This window comes from Pelobates fuscus, chromosome 4 (assembly GCF_036172605.1).
Source record: "Pelobates fuscus isolate aPelFus1 chromosome 4, aPelFus1.pri, whole genome shotgun sequence".
NCBI classification, from domain to species: Eukaryota; Metazoa; Chordata; class Amphibia; order Anura; family Pelobatidae; genus Pelobates; species Pelobates fuscus.
The window spans coordinates 328,863,315-328,882,783 of NC_086320.1; the positions used below are offsets into that span (position 1 = coordinate 328,863,315).

Consider the following 19,469-nt stretch of genomic DNA (forward strand, 5'->3'; position numbering starts at 1 on the left):
AATTTCAGCATGCAAACATTTAATTTTTTTAAACAAGTGTACAATCTTGAGAATCGCACCAAGTATTACTGCACAGAAGTAAAGATCAATGTATCCAGAATGGAGAGATTGCCAGCCGGGCAATGTGACCTCTAATTAAATATATAGTTAGGTGCTTGCAGTGTAAAAAAAATGAAGTAGTGTAAATCTGTACGCTATTGTCTCTGCTGTAGTTGCATGACCATTTTCCATCCAATACACAGTGGAGATTATTTTTTTCCACGGTAGATGGAATGCTTTGTCTGTCTCTAAGAGATACAAGCTATTACCTCTCCCTGGTGAAAACTGGGGTTAAGGAAAACTCGTGAGATCAATTTCTCAATGTTTGGGTCTATGGTATACAAATAATTTTCCACAGCCTAAAATAGTATTTATATAGTATTTCGCCCTCATTTAACCTTTACAGGGATAGTCAAGACACCATACAGCCCACTATAATGGTTATAGTGTCAGGCCTCTCCTGGTGCCATTTTGTAGTAAACAATCACGTTTTGACCCTTATGTGGGTACCCCTCGTGAGTTCGATCCTGCTTCTATTTCTGGGATGTCGAATTACCCCTTGCAAATTAGCTATATTAAGTTTGTCCCTATTTAGACAAAACGGCATCAACAGCCAATGAAGTCCATCCAATCCTGGGAAGAATTTGTTGATAATGCAGAACAGGAAAGCGGATAATTAACGAGTCTTAAATAAACTAGTCTTAAATTATTCAAAATTGTGAAATTATATGCATTTGTGCAATGTTGTGCTTTATAGATTTTGTTTGTCGAAGCCAGCATATGTTGCAATTTGTAAAGTACGGTAATTTTTCATACTTGTTTACAGAACACCAGAACATACGTGTAGACTCTTCTTTGTTCCTATGGCAACATGAGTCAGAGGCCACAGAGATTTTCTTTTTCAAAGTGCACAGATATTTTAGTAAGCTGACCAGTAATTTTCCTAACAAATAAAAGCAATTTACCTGTGTGCTTAAAGTAAAAGAACCATGCAGAGCTGTCTAAGCTACACGTCAATAAAGATCTGTTATGCTGGTTCCTGAAACCTCTTGCCAAAATCAATTTCAAAAGTACACTATATTGTTGGTGTTCTAAATATTTTTTTTGGTTCATTGTCTTTATTATAATCACATGTATTGTTGCCCCTGGGAGATTTCTTAATTTGCAAGGAGAGGTTTTTTTTTTTTTTTAATTTTTGTTTTCACCTCTCAAAGTTCAATAACTACAGGTTAGAACAAATGAGCTTAATCATGATTACAGTGTGAGGCTTGGTAGAATTCGTATGCCGTCAGAAGGGTTTTAATACAAGTTCAGTGTAGTTCCGCATCCGTAACAACTAATGAATGTCTGCTACCATCAGTGGTCAGTGGAACTTCATGCGTCAACGTTTGTGTGTCATCTTGGCATGGATGGTGGGAATACCAAGCACAACTCTCCAAATAATGACTTAATGAATGGTAATACAACACCACCAACTTTAAGGAAACCAGTAGAAATAAATAGTGTAACTGCAAGAAATCCTTGAAAAGATTTGGCATTGCAAAAGTTACACATACATATATGTGTAATATGATATGCATTTCATTTTTGGATATTTGTTTCCAAATATTGCATTCCTCTAGCACTTTCAGGCCTTAGTGGATAACTCTCTTTGTTTGGTTGAGTGACTGTATTCCTTCTAATCTTTGACGTTTCTGCGTTGGCCCCAGGGGTAGACTATCTTCGACACTCCAGATGTTGAACTCCATCTCCCCTGATGCTTTGCAATTATTTTGGCTGTAAAAGCATTATGGGAGACGCAGTTCACAACATCTGGAGTGCCGAAGGTTGTCTACTCCTAGGCTAGGCTGCACAGTCTGCAGCTACGTTTCCAGTTCTCGTGCCGCAAAGTAATTGAAATTAATATATGCATCTCAAAACGAATTGTACCATGCTGGTTGATTACCAGCTCAAGTGTTCTTTCTCTGTTGCAGAATTTTTTTTAAAGGGATGCTACTTTATCTCAGTCTTGGCAATGAGGGTGGATTCAGGTTGCTCTAAGCTCCATGCATGTTGCAATGATGTAAAGTGCTTATAATAACCCTATAAGATTTTTATTTTTTTCAGGAATCTTATTATGTTTACTTTTTAGTGGCTAATTATCAGGTCATTATCTAGACAAGACTTGTAGAAATGTGCAGAAAACTACAAGGAGCTTGGGACCATATTATCCACCAATGCAACCATTGTGTACCTTTTAGATGTTCAAATGTTTTCATCTACCAATCCCATAGTTCTAGAAACAACTAGGGGACCACAGTTTGTCACTCTTGTCCAAAGCCTTGTTTAACATTGTGTGAAATTTTTGTGATGCCAAACATTAAATATTCTTTTTTTTGTTTTTGTTTTTTTGTTACAGCATGGAATGACGCCTCTGATGCATGCAGCCTACAAGGGTAAAGCGGATATGTGTAAATTATTGTTGCAACATGGAGCAGAAGTGAATTGTAATGAGCATGAACATGGATACACAGCCCTGATGTTTGCTGGTCTTTCAGGTATGAATAGTCTTCATTTAATCGTCATACTAGATCCATTATCCACAACTGTGTGGCAGGCTGAGGGCCAAATACACTGCAGAATTACCAGATTTCAGCCGATTTGCTAATTGGATATTTACCAAAGGGAAATTTGTGGGAAAATCTGTTGATTATTTGTAAACATTTACATTTTATTCACTACCATCCAGTTTCTGGTTTGAAATCGTCAATTCACAGATGTTAATTTTATGCTAACAGGGTTATTTAATTAAGTGATGCTTTAAATCCAAACCAGCCAGGAATTGACTCTGTAGACTCACTTCCATTTTGTTTTTTTCCTTTTTTGATTTTAGCACTATTTCCTGTCAGTTCTCTCTCCTATCTGAAACTCTCTTGGGTTCAAGGTGATACCTGGTCCCATCAACACCCACAACCGAGGGCCGGTTGAGAATGGCAATTTGTGGCACCGAATTGACACGTTTTGCCATGTCTGCATGAGATAAAGTAGTCTCTACTCTCATTATCGTGTGTCTCTTTCGATTTCTTCTGTATTTTTATGGAAATCTAGGCAGTCGTTATGAGTTTTTCATGAATAATCTTTCTTTATGAAAAACTAACAAATAATAGTGCCGGTGATGCAAATTTAGGTGACCTTTATGTTTCTGTTTTTGATATGTTTTGTTAGATTATCCCTCCTTTAATTTACCTCATTACTAGCTCTGCAGTGTTACAGTTTTTGTAATTGCAAAATGTCAGCATTGAAGTGCCCCTTTTAATATTGGAATGACCAAGAATTCAAGAATTCTAATACTGCTGGAGGAAGGTTTATGCAAGTGTCTGTGTTGTCTGCTTTTAAATATCACAGTCTAAATTGATTCTAACAAAATGAATCCTTCGTATTGATTGTTTCCTACTAACTTTGCAAAAGAATAGATCTTTGTTACTCTGTCTACAAATATTTCCATTTTGTTTAGTAATGTTATTTCGTAATAAAAAATATTTATTTATATACATATATATTCTATCATTTTAAAAGTCTATCACTATTAAATGTAAAAAGCTTATTGAAATATTCATTTAAGGCCCAAGTTGCTAGGTATGTTTTTTTTTTTTTTTGGGGGGGGGGGGGGGTTTATTACCTAAAAAAAAAAGAGACCACAAATTACAAAAAGTTGAGCATACGTATAGATGTGAAAAAGTTATAAACCTCCTAAAATAGCACAGGTTTGGGACATTGTAGTGGAGAGCTGATATTCCACAGCTATTCTCCACTTAAGATCCCAGTGAGGCTCAGGAACAAGTATTATAGATCCATAGTGTAGTAATTCCAGCAGGCAAAATGATCCAACAATATCCCAACAGCACTCCCAATAACTGGACGACACACAGCATCAGGAACAGAACTGACGTTTATTCCCACAGCTTCCTTTTAAGACATTCTCCCATGCAAGGGAGGGATTTGCAATCATTAAGACATTAACCAATACAGTAACAGTTAACTCCCACACATCTCCTCCCCTTAACTGTACTGTACTTTTACCCCAAACCTGGATGTACCCCTAAACCAGTACATAGCATAAATCTTAGGGTACCGCCAGGTAGCCCTGATCTGGGTGAAGTTCGGGAGTTAGATGGAAGGTGAAGTTTGACCGACCGCACACGAGGTAGTATCCGAAAAGGGTTTCATGTGTTTGGGCCCTGCGGTCTGTCTCCGTTCGGCAGTAAAAATACATAGCAATCCTTGCCATCCATACTTAAATTCACTTGCATTATAGTTCCCTGGTTCGGTACTTTGTTTCTACCGAATGGGAGGTTGTTTGGTCCCTCCGTTCGGTAGTTACGGAGCTCTGGAGGTCTCAGCGGTGTTCGGTTGTTTGAGTGTCCGATTTGAGTTCCAGACACTCGACGACCAAACACCGCTGAGATTTTTATGCGTAAGATGGCCGCCGCGCGTGGTTCGTATACCGAACAGCGGCCACCCAGGCATTAACAATTATACATTAAGCTGCGGTTTGGGAGAAGTGTGAACGCCTAACGAGGCGCACATTTCTCACTGAGGTGGTCTGATGGTTCGGTAGTTTCATTCCCATGAAACTACCGAACCCACATACGAAATTATACCTAGATATACGAATACAATACAACGAATGCAGTCTTATATGAATATTACAGGACAGGCTTAATACATTCCGCTACAGATATGATCAATACCTATGATACATATGATTGTAGCTCCAACTCCCAGCATAGTTTACAATGAATATCTTAGCAAAACCTCTACATTTTGATAAGATAAGATAGGTACACTACAACTGTGAGTGTTTTCAGATCTGTACCAATGTCGGGTAACCTGGGTTGCATGCTTTTCAGGCTGGCACAGTTTTCTTTTTGACAGGACCTGCCACTTCATCTTTATCACTAGAATACTCCTACCTCCTACCCTCCCCCTTCCTGCTCTGCAATACAACTTTATTGTTTAGATCTCTGCTTTTGCTTGCTGTTATCATTTATCCCTGTACCTACACAAGTTTAAGATCTGTATAATGAGAACCTTTAGTTAAAGAACAGCTAGAGAGTCAACAGATATCTTGTCCACAAAATACTGCTCATCCATAACGCCTTTCCTCGCCATACCTACACATGTTATGTTATTGTTGTGACAAACAGTGGTTCTAACTATTACTGTTAAATATGTCCAAATGGCAGACATGTCAAACCTCTTGATAATGCTCAACGTAAATAGTGTATCAACCATGGTAAACCTAACCGTTCTACACCTGGAGACACCATGTCTCTCACCTCCCTCCAAGGCCTTGTGAGGAAAGTACCTGGACTTAAATATTAATACAAAAATGTACGCACTACAGTACTTATGTTTTAAACAATTGTTTGTACTCCCGTTTAAAGAAATGTTTTAATGGAATGTAACATTGTAAAAAAAAAACCAATAAACATAAAATAAAAAACTCCTTTCCTTCTATTCGATTGGTGTCCATACATGGGTGTCAATTGTTCCCAAGAAGTAGAGTTTAAAAGATGAAGTTAAGGTTCGTTAGAAAGAATGAAAGAAAGCAAGAGGGAAGAAAGAGAGAGAGAGAGAGAGAGAGAGAAAGAAAGGTTACTCCAAGAATCATTAATAGTACCGCCTGCTATATTGGTTATGATAGTTGGAGTACCTCGGTGCTGATCCCCAGTAAGAGTGTAAAATATTTTGCAATGGATTTACTCTTACTGCTGCGGGAGCTGATTCCTCCCCCCGCCCCCTAATGACGGCTGAACTGCATCCAGCTACTGTAGAATCCTGCCATCCATTCATTGGCTGAGAGCCAATGAATATATCAAAATTCCTTTTTATTTATTTATTTTATAAAACCTGACCGATCTGATTTAAGCCCTTTTGCATGCCTGCTCCTGTTTTATTATCTACAGAGTAACCTGGGAAATATGTACTTATTTATTTTCAACTATGTCGTAAACATGGTTCAGACTGTGGTTTTTAATCTTTGTTCCGGTTTCTGAATTTGTGTTACTTGTACGTAATTGCCAGTTTGCCCTGTACAGATGTAGAACGTCATTGGAAAATGTATTTCTGAACATGGCTGTCACCCAAATGCTATTTAGGCTACAAATGCTCACAGTAAAATATCTGCAGATTATGATGCAGGATGCGAGATTTAAAGATTATTTCACCCCCCTTCACCATCGTTGGGATAGAAAACGACATTCCATGCAATTCAACTACTGGAGTGGAGAATTATTTATTGTTGTAAAATGTGGCATATGTTTGGAAAATTGGTTTCAATGTTATTTAATTTTATAAAACTAGGGGGGGAAACCAAACCTGTTTCTTCCTAACTTTATTTTTAGTACCTTTACTGTAATAAATCAACCTGAGTTGTCAGTCCACCGCATATCAGTGTTAAGACAGACAAATCTCTGTGTGAACACTGCTACCATGCTTTTTAACGTTTTTTGTGTCTATTTATATATAGGTAAAAAGGAGATTGTTTGGATGATGTTGGAGGCTGGAGCTGACCCTGATGTACTGAATTCTGTTGGGAGAACAGCTTCTCAAATGGCTGCCTTTGTAGGTAATTGGGATAATATGTTTTTATTTTTAAATAATTGTGGCCATTTGTAGTACGTGTCTCTGTGTATTTGTCAGACTTTGTGATGCCCTTAATGTTTTTGTTTGAAATATATACAGTTTAATTATTGCACAACATACATCCGCCTAACCGTTTTAATGAGAGGGTCTAGTAGAACACCAGAATGGAAAATAAACTGTTTTGTTTCTATTAGCCATTCTTGGCACATTTCAAGGTTGCTTTGTTTGTGTGTTCTTTCTTTTTGGTGTACTGTGTTTTAGGTGTGTAATAAAACATCCTCACTCCACTAATATGCAAAGCCCCATGCATCTGCAACGTGACTGGCTGTATGTTTTGTAATTTGTTAATTTTTATTTGCTTACCGTTAACTGAAAGAAATAGCTACAACGATTTGTGAAACCTTTCTCTTTATATTCACAATTTGGATAAAAATATCCCTTTAATCTAGGTGAAAGATTATCTCCTGTTGTTTGATAATGCTACCCTACATACTGATAAAACATATCCGATCACTTGTACACACAGTACGTTTTTCTGAAATCTGTTTTACACAGCGATAGTAGCTTGCTTAAACTCTTTCCTTGTTCTGTCGCACATTGTTGTTATATTTATGTAGCGCCAACAAATTCCATAGCGCTTTACAATGGGTGGTCTAACAAACATGTAATCATAACCAGACAAGTTTGACGCACAGGAACAGAGTGGTTGAGGGCCCTGCTCAATGAGCTTACATGCTAGAGGGAGTGGGGTAAAGTGACACAAAAGGTAAGGGTAGTATTCGGGAAGTAGATTGGTACATCAAAATTAATTCTTTAACTGCAGTCAACCTTCTCTGTAGTATTTTGCTGGGGCTATTTTATGGGATCTTTTTTTTGCTCTCCTCTTATATTTTTTGTTTTACTTCATCCATTAAGACCATTCACTTCAATTTCTACAGCTTTCCACCCTACCATTCCACATCCTGATAGACATGAGATGTAGCAAAAAGGATCATAAAGCTTGCATACCCCAACTTTCTATAGGGATCATTCGATTAAACATGACTAGGGTATATCAATTAAACCTGACCAGGAATTGAAAATGTTATTACTAAATAACAGACTTGGACAAGCATCCTAAACTTTGTGGTGTTTTATTATTTATTTTTTTAATTTTTTGCTATCAATTTTCCCATATGTTTTCTATTACTTTAGCAATTACCGGTATAGTCAATAACACCAAAAATAACTGTGTAATTGAACTTTACTTCTTAAACTACTTTCTTCTTAAATTTCTCCCTGTGCCCCAATTAGTGTAACCACGGATGGCCAGTATCTAGCGACCTTACTCTGCATAAGAAAACTGTAGTCTCATTATTTTGTTTATACCTTAATGAGATTAAACTTGTATTTTCTTCATGGTGCCTCTTATCTTTAGAATGTCGTTCTAATATGGTCCGTCCTCCACAACGGTCTTTTCCCTCTCAGATTATGAACTGTTAGAAGAAAGAAATTGGCAAACTAATGTATCCATAAATGTTGTACATGTTTTGTAATGTACTGCACTCCTATACAGGAACATCGAATCTAGTATCTGCTCTTATTACGTATTGTGTACAGATGCATTACATGTAAGGAAGGATACAAAGTTCACTTTTCAGAATTCTAAAATGGAGTCTCTGTGCTAATCCCTCTTTACTCTGTTGAACATTACTGATCAGTTTTATGGAGTCAATGCATTTATATGTTTTAGGCCAGCATGATTGCGTCACTGTCATCAACAATTTTTACCCTCGAGAAAAGTTGGACTATTACACCAAGCCACAAGGGCTAAACACAGAACCAAAATTACCTGTAAAACTGGCTGGTCCTTTGTACAAAATTATTACAGCTACAAACCTTCATCCTGTCAAGGTAAGATGTCTTCCAACTCCCATAATGCTTTGCTTTTGTTGGTGATCATATTATGCAGATCTTGTGGAAAACTTTTAGCTTTAGATGGAATTACGAACTGCAACATGTTAACATTTGTGGAATAGATACTGAAGTAAAGTAGCTCTGTCACCCTATGAGTATTTCACAAAGATAACATCTTTATGATATACCTTTTATACTTTATAATTTTATTGAAATTCCAGTGCAGACAAGTTCAAATAGTGCTTTTCATACACTGGACAAAACTGGCCAAAAGGTGAATCTACCTTTTTGTCAAGTTTTGTAATTTTGTTCCAGCCATCACCAGTGACCGCTGTCTATTGAAGATCGATCCTCCATAGATCTCAAAGTATGTGAACGAGAGAACATCACTGACATGGGCTCCTGGCAGATGAAGTGCCAGGAGTTGAAAAAGACTGGCAATAAGTGGAGGCTGCAAGTTCGGCTAAGTATAACTCCATTTCCCCTACGGCCACCAGACACCCAACTGAACAGTCACCATTGGACGTCTTTGCAAATTATACAAAGACCCCCGACGCTGACAGAGCTACTTTAGTAGTTCTTTCTTTGTGCTTGTTAATAAACTGTGCTACATAGTGCTATATAAAATATATCATGTTTATAATATGGTTTGTCCACAATGGAATTTGCTGTCTTATCTCTTTCAGATTGTTTTTTTGGTAAAGGAGAACCCACTTTTGATGGAAACAGATGCTCTTAAAAAATGCAGTAACGTGCTGGATCTAATCTGTGAAAAATGTATGAAGCAACAAGATATGAATGAAGTTTTGGCCATGAAAATGCACTATATTAGTTGTATATTACAGAAGTGCATTACCTACATACAGGAGAAAGAAGATAAACTGGACACGTTTATAAAAAGGTGCTCCTATTCTTTAAAAAATATATATATGTAATGTGTAAGTTTAAAATTCTATGTACACTGGACTTTCAGCTTTCTGCAAGGAGCACTCTGGGCACATAAAGCACTTCATCTTTTTTACAGTTTATTAAAGTACAATTTCATTAGAAATTGGCAGTTTTATAACTGGGGGCAGGAACACTTCCCTGGCTGTCAATCAAATTGCCAGGTAAGTAGTCTTCTGCTTCCATTAGCTCTGCATAGCCAACAGAAGTGGCAGGTATGCTGGTCTATGGTGTTTCTGACTTCCTTCCATCACATTGAGCTTTACTGTGAGACTCCATGAGACACTTATGTTCTTACAAAACCTGGGCCTCTCCTTGCCATCTGGTCCATTTGCAGGGCATCTTTTCCCCCAGCTTCGAATGTGGATAACCTTGTTCCATTCATTTCACAAGCTTCACAGAGTCCTGGAACAGTGTTGGAGACAAACTTCTGTTGAATCAGGTATCCGTTTAATGTCCAACTGTTACAACAGAAGCTTCCGCACCTCTCTCTTTTTATGTGATTGAGTATTGGCCAGCAATCCGTTGTTTGAGTTCTTAACCCCTTAAGGACACACGACGTGTGTGACACGTCATGATTCCCTTTTATTCCAGAAGTTTGGTCCTTAAGGGGTTAATCCTGTCTTCAGACCCTTTCTCAATTACTTGGTTTGCCAGCCCTAACCTCTGAACATCGTTAATATATTGAGTCATTGTATTATAATCCGGACTTTGGCATTGTTACCTTAGTGAATACTGACCATGCCAGGTTTCCCTTAGGCTGCTTTTTTTTTTTTATTCAATCAGATTTATTTTTATGACCATCCAGGAGCTTGTTATCCTAGAACCCTATTGTCCCTCATGCACTCTTATTTTAAAAATTCGGGCTACAATACTTACATTTTTTTCATGTACATTGTGCCACTGTATCACCTGCTTAATATTGCACATTATGAAAAAGTTTTTAGATTGTCTGGATAATTTTGCTCATTACAATCAGCTTGCTAAGACCTAATGAGATCAAATGGTATTTGTTGTCGTGTGGCTCTCCAAATGCTAATTTTAGATTGCAGACAACACTTAACAGGATCTCTCGGAATTTTGTCTGTAAAATATCCAAAAGTTCTAAGATGCACAATAAATGACACCACTAAAAGTATGTTTGTAAACTATAACGTTAATAACTTCCATTATGTGTTTACCTTTCAGTTTATTAAAGGGCAGAGATTCTGATTGCTTCCCGGTGTTCCAAGAAAAATTCATCCGAGAGAGTATCCGGAAATTCCCCTATTGTGAAGCAACACTTCTACAACAGCTAGTGAGAAGCATTGCACCTGTCGAAATTGTAAGAAGAAAACTTTTACCTTATAAATTAGGACCGAGGCTTGGTACTATAGCCATTAGCAGAAATAATGTTTTATAATTGTTAAGTTATTGTCTTCTTAGAATTGTATATTTGTATTGTAATAACAGACATCTAGAGACCGAGGAGAAAGCAAACTAACTCATCCTTGTCAGAATTCTGTATTCTGGTTGGCTGCCTGGTGTTTAAAAACCAAAGAAAAACAAGTTACCTGCGCTCTCTCCTTAATCCCTATGTATTTTTAAACAAATGGAGGTTTTTTAGTTGCCTCCAATGGCCATGAGAGGATGAGCCCACCTGCCAACGTCAAGGCAGACCCCCCTAGGTGGGTCCTAACTCTAACCATTCACCTTGCTTCCTTGAGCCTCTGGCAAAAATCTCTGAGACAGAAAGGGGTATTTTTTATATACACCCCAATACATTATTAACCCTTACAATGCAGCCGCCCATCCCATGTGTTCCCTATTAAGGGTTAATAATGTATAGGGGTGTATATAAAAAAATACCCCTTTCTGTCTCATTAGAGATTTTTGCCAGAGGCTCAAGGAAGCCAGGTGAATGGTTAGTTAGGACCCACCTAGGGGGGGTCTGCCTTGACGTTGGCAGGTGGGCTCATCCTCTCATGGCCATTGGAGGTAACTAAAAAACCTCCATTTGTTTAAAAATACATAGGGATTAAGGAGAGAGCGCAGGTAACTTGTTTTTCTTTGGTTTTTACTATATATTAGGGCTGATGTGTACTGTAGTCATTGCAGCCGCCCAGTGATGGGAGTGAGCACAGGACTTCTCTTTCTGCCTGGTGTTTAAGCCAATCAAAATGCAGCTGCATGTAAAAACATACCATTGACCAGAATAAAACGTAGACTTCAGTGAGCCAATAAACAGAAAACGCATGTCCTGCAACAATGCTGACCTTCTAAAAAATGTGATCTTTTCTATACATTTGATGCTTCACTGCCTCTTTTAACTTAAACGTTTTGCCTAGTTACAACATTTGCATTTTTTTCTGACTTTAAAAATATAATGCTCACCAAGAATGTGGTTTATATTACTACATCAACTATTAATGACCGTATTGTTTTGTTTTTTAATAAAAGGTTTGTTCTTACTTGGATAATTTTCCAGGTGATTTGATCTTCTCCCTCATTGACCCTTTTATTTCTCCAGGGATCTGACCCTACGGCCTTCTCTGTACTGACCCAAGCAATCACTGGCCAAGTGGGCTTTATAGATGCTGAATTTTGTACGACCTGTGGAGAAAAAGGGGCAAGCAAAAGGTGCTCCGTGTGCAAATTGGTAAGTTCAGTATGCTCGTTCCTGATATAGTGTCACATTCTAAAATGGTGTTCTATTGCTGTGTATGTTTATTACTCTTCTTACTCATTACTTGATGTTCTAGTGTCCAATGCATCTTGGACTATGGGAAGCATTACTGCTGTTCTTGTCACTACCATTGTTTAACAAGGCAGGTCTGGCTGTATCTTAGCGACAAGGAGTATTCGCTGTGAATTAGATGTATGTCTGGACACTGTTTCAGAACTGTTATGATTCACTTCTATTATGGCACTTTGTGCCTTATATCCACAAAACAATGTCTGATGTGTTTGTGTAGTAAGGTTTGCAGGTCTAAAGACAAGTACACAGTGATTACACGTGCAATATATATGATTCCACTGTGTTTTATTATATTTTATATATATATATAGTTTGCCGGCACTCCTGGATTTCCAACATCAATCTGGTTTATTGTCCAAGTCGACGTTTCAGTCCCTAATTTAGGACTTTCATCAGGTCACACAGTGTTTTTCCTATATATTATTGACCGCAATGCTTGTAGGCACCAATGAAACCGTATTGTAAAATATGATTTATAACATTTGGATTTGTTTTGAAGATAAAGGCTTTGATTTTTCTACATTTTGTATATAGACTTACAAATAAGCAGAGATTATTATTTTTTTCTTATACTAAATATAGGGAGTGTTTTATGCAGGAGCAGCATAGTACATCTCTCCTAAATTACCTTTAACCACCCCAAGCTTTAAATGCTATCTTTTCTTATGAGTGCCTTTTCAGTAGTAGATCATTTTTATGCAGCTCTACACAATGACTGATAATGTATTTTTCTTCATAGTGTTGTGCTTTGCAGTTATTACATTCATTTTATAATTATAATTTTAGAACTCCATTAAGGTAATTTTAACAAAATAGTCTAAGAAGATAATTGAGAAGTTAAAAAAAAAAAAAGTAGTTTTGCTTTTTACCATTCTGTTCAGTCTAGCTCAGTCCTCTGTTAATTTATAAAGCCAGAAAACATTTTATATCCATCTACAGTATAAACGCATACTGGTTTCCGAATTTACAAATGCAAAGCTGGTCTTAATTTAACCGAAAAGTGTACCTTCGAAATTCACACAAAAAACTGAACCCCCACTCAATTCATTATTTATTTGTATTTTTTTCACTGAAAACAAATACGAGTTTTTCAAAACCGTAAAACATATCACAGTGATGATATTGTCAGTGAAAGTTTTTTGCATTTTTAACACACAAACTGCACTTTCACTGATGATATCATTGTTGTGATATGTTTTACTGTTTTGAAACACTGATATTTGTGTTCAGCGAAGTCTCCCGAATGTACGTACAGGTTTTATAGTGTTTTTTAAAGTTACAGGGTCAAATATAAGGCTTTATTTTTTCGTTTGTTCACATTGAAATTTGCCAGATTGGTTATGTTGCCTTTGAGACCTTATGGTAGCTAAGGAATGAGAATTAACCCCATGATGGCATATAATTTGCAAAAGAAGACAACCCAAGGTATTGCGAATGGGGTATGTTCAGCCTTTTTTAGTAGCCACGTAGTCACAAACACTGGCCAAAGTTAGCGTTCATATTTGGTTTTTGCATTTTTAACACATAGATATAAATGTGAACATTGGCCAGTGTTTGTGACTAAGTGTTATGCTACAAGTAGAATTGATGTGAAACACAACTGCAGATTTGAAAGTTCCTTTTTATTTTAACAGAGCATGATTGAAGATGGGAAAGAAATCCTACTATTAAGGACAGTTACTGTAGCTTTAAGGATTTGTGGATATTGCAGGTGATTAGTGAAAAGCAAAAACACTAGCAACTGTAGCAGAGATATAGGTAACTGAGTTTTAGTAGGAGAGTATTAGTAATCAGGTTAAAGTTCATTAGCAAAGCAATTCCCAGAGAATTACTAATAGTATACTTAGAGTTTGATGGGCGTAATCTTCCAAAGGTAGTTTAGGTTGAGCCAAGATAGAGGATAAACTTCTTTCAGTCTGGGTCTTCGGGGTTGGAGAGAGCAGGAAAGTCTAATATTCAGTCCGAAATCAAAGGAGAGGAGAAGGCAGGGAATCCGTTTAAACAGCCCAAGAGGTCGGTACACAAGTATTAACGAAGAGTAGCTTAGCCGGCAATATGAATGCGGAAGTAACCTAACTCAAATCACTAAGCAATTTTGAAACTGGCACGGTTTCTCTAGAAGGCTTGAGAGAGCCGCGTCAGAGAAGGGAGCGGGGACTGATCCGCATGACCGGAAGTGTCAGAACGGAGCTGATCGGAAAGATAAGTCCTGACACTAAGTGGCTACTAAAAAACACTGGACATGCCCCATATTGAATACTCTGGGTTGTCTACTTTAAAAAAATATGTACATGTGAGGTGTGATTCAGAGATTTATGACAGATAAGTGTTACAATGTCACTATTGATACATTTAAAAAAATATATATAAATAAATAAATATATATATATATATATATATATATATATATATATACCGTATTTATCGGCGTATAACACGCACTTTTTCTCCCTGAAAATGGGGAGAAAATCATGGGTGCGTGTTAAACGCCGATATCCCACATTTACTTACCTGTCTTGAAGCGTGGGCTGGCTTCACAGCGCGCACCGCGGTACTGGAACTTAAATTTCAGGTTCCGGTTTCCGGCGGGACTGAAAGGAAGTGTGCACACTATTGTGTGCACACTTCCTTTCAGTCCCGCCGGAAACCGGAACCTGAAATTTAAGTTCCAGTCCTCGGTGCGCGCTGTGAAGCCGGCCCATGCTTCAAGACAGGTAAGTAAATAGGGGACACTATGGGAGGGGGGGGGAGAAACACTATGGGAGGGGGGGGGGAGAAACACTATGGGAGGGGGGGGGAGAAACACTATGGGAGGGGGGGGGAGAAACACTATGGGAGGGGGGGGGGAGAAACACTATGGGAGGGGGGGGGGAGAAACACTATGGGAGGGGGGGGGAGAAACACTATGGGAGGGGGGGGGGAGAAACACTATGGGAGGGGGGGGGGGAGAAACACTATGTGGGGGGGGGAGAAACACTATGTGGGGGGGGGAGAAACACTATGTGGGGGGGGGAGAAACACTATGTGGGGGGGGAGAAACACTATGGGGGGGGGGGGAACACTATGGGAGGGGGGGGGAGAAACACTCTGGGAGGGGGGGGAAACACTATGGGAGGGGGGGGAGAATACTATGGGAGGGGTGGAAATTTCCTGGAATTTCCTTTTGAAAATGAGGTGCGTGTTATACGCCGATAAATACAGTATATATATTTTATTTTATTTTTTGAAACCACAATGTCCTACTTGTACTTAAAGCTCTATAACTTGCAAAACATGTTAACATTGGGTATTTCTAAACTCAGGACAAAATTTTGAAACTATTTTTAGCACGGGTGTTTTTTGGCGGTTGTAGATGCGTAACAGATTTTTATGGTCAAAGTTAGAAAGTTTTTTTTTTGTTTGTTTGTTTTTTAAAAACATTTCATCATATTTTATCTTTTTTTTTTAATAGTAAATTATATGTTATGAAAATAATAGTATCTTTAGAAAGACCATTTAATGGCGAGAAAAACGGTATATAATATGTGTGGGTACAGTAAATGAGTAAGAGGAAAATTACAGCTAAACACAAACACCGCAGAAATGTAAAAACAGCCCTGGTCCTTAACGGTAAGAAAGTTGAAAAGCGTTCTGGTCACTAAGGGGTTAATTTATTATGTACTGCTGTGACTGTTTTTACTTTTTATTTATTTAATTTTCATGATTTCTTCCAGGTGATCTACTGTGATCAAAACTGCCAAAAACTTCACTGGTTTACACACAAAAAGATATGCAAATTACTGAAAGAGAAAAGGGAGAAACACGAGCTAGAAGATGCCAAAGAGAAGAAGAGGCAAGAAAAATATAATAACCAAGGTCTGTGAATTGGGATTGTAGATATACATACATATCTGTTTGTATGAATTTTTTTTATATATATATATATATATATATATATATAATATATATCTGTATTCCTATTGTTACAGTGTTCCTTTAAGGGTTTAGGCTTCTGTTTGTATGGAAGAAATACTATAACGTTGGGAATATAAATCTGTATTCCTATCGTTACAGTGTTCCTGTTCCTAGTAGTATTGGATGTCCCCCACGCATTTCAAGATAAGGATTAAAAACCTTTTTATTTATTTATTTCAAACTTACCTTGACCCGTGCCAAGGCTCCCGCTGCTGACCTCTTCTCCCGAGACATAGTCACAGAGGAGGCCCTTTGTGGTCTCAGAGGAGTGGTGGTCGCGGATCTCGCATTCAGTATTAGGGAAGCATTGAGTCAATACTTTCCTACGGGGCTTGCAGATCACATGACTGAGTGTTACGAAAGCCCCTCTAGTGGCTGTGAGTATTCAGGGTTAAGAGGACCGGAACACTGCATCCATACTACTTTATTGCGATGAAGTGGTCTTGGTGACTGTAGTGTTCCTTTAACCCCTTAAGGACCAAACTTCTGGAATAAAAGGGAATCATGACATGTCACACATGTCATGTGTCCTTAAGGGGTTAAGGGTTTTGATTTTTTTTTTCCCCTTCCTAAATTGTATTTTATCACAATAATACTAGGAACCTAGAAGCTTTAGTGCTTTGTGATCCAGTGATTTCTCATGTGCTTTTCCTCTGCCAATAGAAAGACAAAGAAGCAGTTAATTCTCCAAAGTTATAGAACTAATGTAAAGGCCCCTGACAAATCCAATTGGCAGCGACTGTTAAGTGTAAACATTTTCCATAGCAAATTGGAGACGAGAAGCACTGGGTTTTAATGCTATATGGTAAAAACTACCATCACATTGGATGCAGCCGCGAACTCACTCAACTTTACACCTGCTTCAGCTTGTTGTGAAGCTGAAAAGACAAGTTAGTGACTGTAAACTCCCAATATATCCTATAGAGCAAAATACATGTCTTCTATATTTAAAGGAATACGCTAGGCACCAGAACAACTGCATTCTTACTGCAAGCGGTTTAACCCCAAAGTTGCTTCCAGTGTCACTCTGCTCCCCCAGGCGTCATCCGGCTTCTGATATTTCACTTTCAGCAAGCATGGAGTGCCACCGGGCCTCTCTGATTGGCTGAGAGCTCTTTAACCCATTGAGGTAAGAAAGCACCCTGGGTCCTCCTGGTACCAAATGGCATTGTAACTTCATTTAAATTTGTTATGGTGCCTAAACTGTCCATTTAAATGCTGAAGCCTGTGTATAAGCATATTACCGTGTATAAGCACAGTAATTTTCAATAAATTGCTGTGAAGTATTGCAAGTCACAGACACACTAATTGTAGTGAACTGAAATCTAAGATTTAAATATCTAAAATATCAAAGCGTTAACTCCTTTATCTTTACCTAAAGTTTAAAAATTGGGATTAAATTCTCTAGAACTTGCTGTTGTGTGTATAATCCTTTATCGGCAGTTTGCTCAGATGATCTACCTGGTGTTGGTTTTATCAATTCGAACCAACTATGTGTGGGTCCCCAGATTCCTTTTGTGTGTTTTGGTCACCCTGTGCCCACTATTGGTGCAGAGTATGTTGAATGTATTGCTTGTCTGTGCCTCTCCCCCTCTCCCTTTTTCCTGTCCTATTGTTTCCCCAGCAGGGCGTTGTCCCAAGGACACTACCAGACCAGTTTAAACTGGCTGCTTTGCCCCTCCTCAATCTCCCATCAGCCCTTGCGATTGTCTGACCGCACCCTTCCTTATACTATAGTACTCTATGTACCCTATTGTATGTAAATGAAGCTGTTGGGGGTTTTTAAACGATGTGTGCTATGTCTAGTAAATTCAGTTGACCCCCAGAACTGTGTGTCGTCCAGTTACTGGGGGGAAAGTGTCTTGGGTTGGTATATTTTATTGCTTATTTCAGCTATGAGGGCTACACAGCGCAGGTACCTATGCTAGGTATTGGAGCTCTGCTACAGTGCTGATCTGTATGATAACCCTGCACCACTGCGTAGTATGAAACAAAGTTCAAAGCTAGCTTGAAAAATAATCTAAGACCAAATATCAAGACTTTGTGTGATTTTAAATGTAATAAGTGCACTAACACAGCAACATGGAGCCCTTGTTCATTTATTGAAGCACAAGGTAAATTAACTTTTTATGTGATGATGGTAAATAATAACTTTTTTTACATGTGAAAGTTATAATTATCATTGCTCACATTTGTGTGAAGTACCACCAAATAATACTACCTTGAAATATTGTTCATATATATATTTGTAATGAGACACAACAGGCAAGTCCTTTTCAAGGGTTTATTTCCAAACCAAAAGGTGACGTTTAGGCTTCTCAGTTTATCGAAAGGCTCTGTGTGTGTGTGTGTGTGTGTGTGTTGAAACATATCCTGCTGGTTTGAATCAGGGCTGCCACCAGAAATTGTGGGGCCCCTAACTCGGCTCAGGGTCTGGGGCCCCTGCCTCCAAAAACCGCCCACAGGAGTACACACACTGATACAAAAGGACACAGATACTAACAGACACACATACTGAAACAGGCATACATACTGACTAATACACATTCTGGAAAATGACTAACCCACCTCTGGATTGTCCTATTATATGGATGAGTTTGGCTGCCCCAGACAAGTGACACTAGTTTTTGGTCCTTTTAGCCATTGGATTTTCAATTAATCACAATTCACAGTTTAGTTAATAAATACACTGCAAAATATATTGCTCAAAGTGCATTGTTACATTTAATTTATAGACTGTCCAGAGCAGCCAGGAGTTGAATGTGGGGTTAGGAAACATCAGTGCATTTTTCAAGGCTACAATAGCAGTCTGCAATGCCCTGTGAAATATTGATTTCTAATGTGTTTTTTTTTTTTCTCTTAAAGGACCACTCTAGGCACCCAGACCACTTCAGCTTAATGAAGTGGTCTGGGTGCCTGGTCCCTCTAGGATTAACCCTTTTTTTTAATAAACATAGCAGTTTCAGAGAAACTGCTATGTTTATACTGAGGGTTAATTCAGCCTCCAGAGCCTCTGGTGGCTGTCTCATTGACAGCCGCTAGAGGCGCTTGCGTGCTTCTCACTGTGAAAATCACAATGAGAATACTCCAGCATCCACAGGAAAGCATTGTAAATGCTTTCCTATGCGACTGGCTGAATGCGCGCGCGGCTCCTGCCGTGCATGCGTATTCAGCCGATGACGTCGCGAGGAGAGGAGGAGGAAAGCTCCCCTCCTGGCGCTGGAGAAAGGTAAGTGTTTAACCCCTTCCTCTCTCCAGAGCTCGGCGGGAG

The 19,469-nt window shown here is 38.4% G+C and overlaps 1 protein-coding gene across 1 annotated transcript in view; it reads left to right on the forward strand.

The window, feature by feature from the left end:
* Positions 1 to 19,469, forward strand: part of ANKMY2 (ankyrin repeat and MYND domain containing 2) — a 33,088-nt gene that overhangs the window by 10,434 nt on the left and 3,185 nt on the right. The window contains exons 3-9 of the mRNA XM_063452400.1: positions 2,438 to 2,576; positions 6,551 to 6,649; positions 8,399 to 8,559; positions 9,249 to 9,463; positions 10,696 to 10,831; positions 12,017 to 12,145; positions 15,958 to 16,099. Of these exons, the coding sequence (XP_063308470.1) occupies positions 2,438 to 2,576; positions 6,551 to 6,649; positions 8,399 to 8,559; positions 9,249 to 9,463; positions 10,696 to 10,831; positions 12,017 to 12,145; positions 15,958 to 16,099 (1,021 nt within the window). The remainder of the gene's footprint in view (positions 1 to 2,437; positions 2,577 to 6,550; positions 6,650 to 8,398; positions 8,560 to 9,248; positions 9,464 to 10,695; positions 10,832 to 12,016; positions 12,146 to 15,957; positions 16,100 to 19,469) is intronic.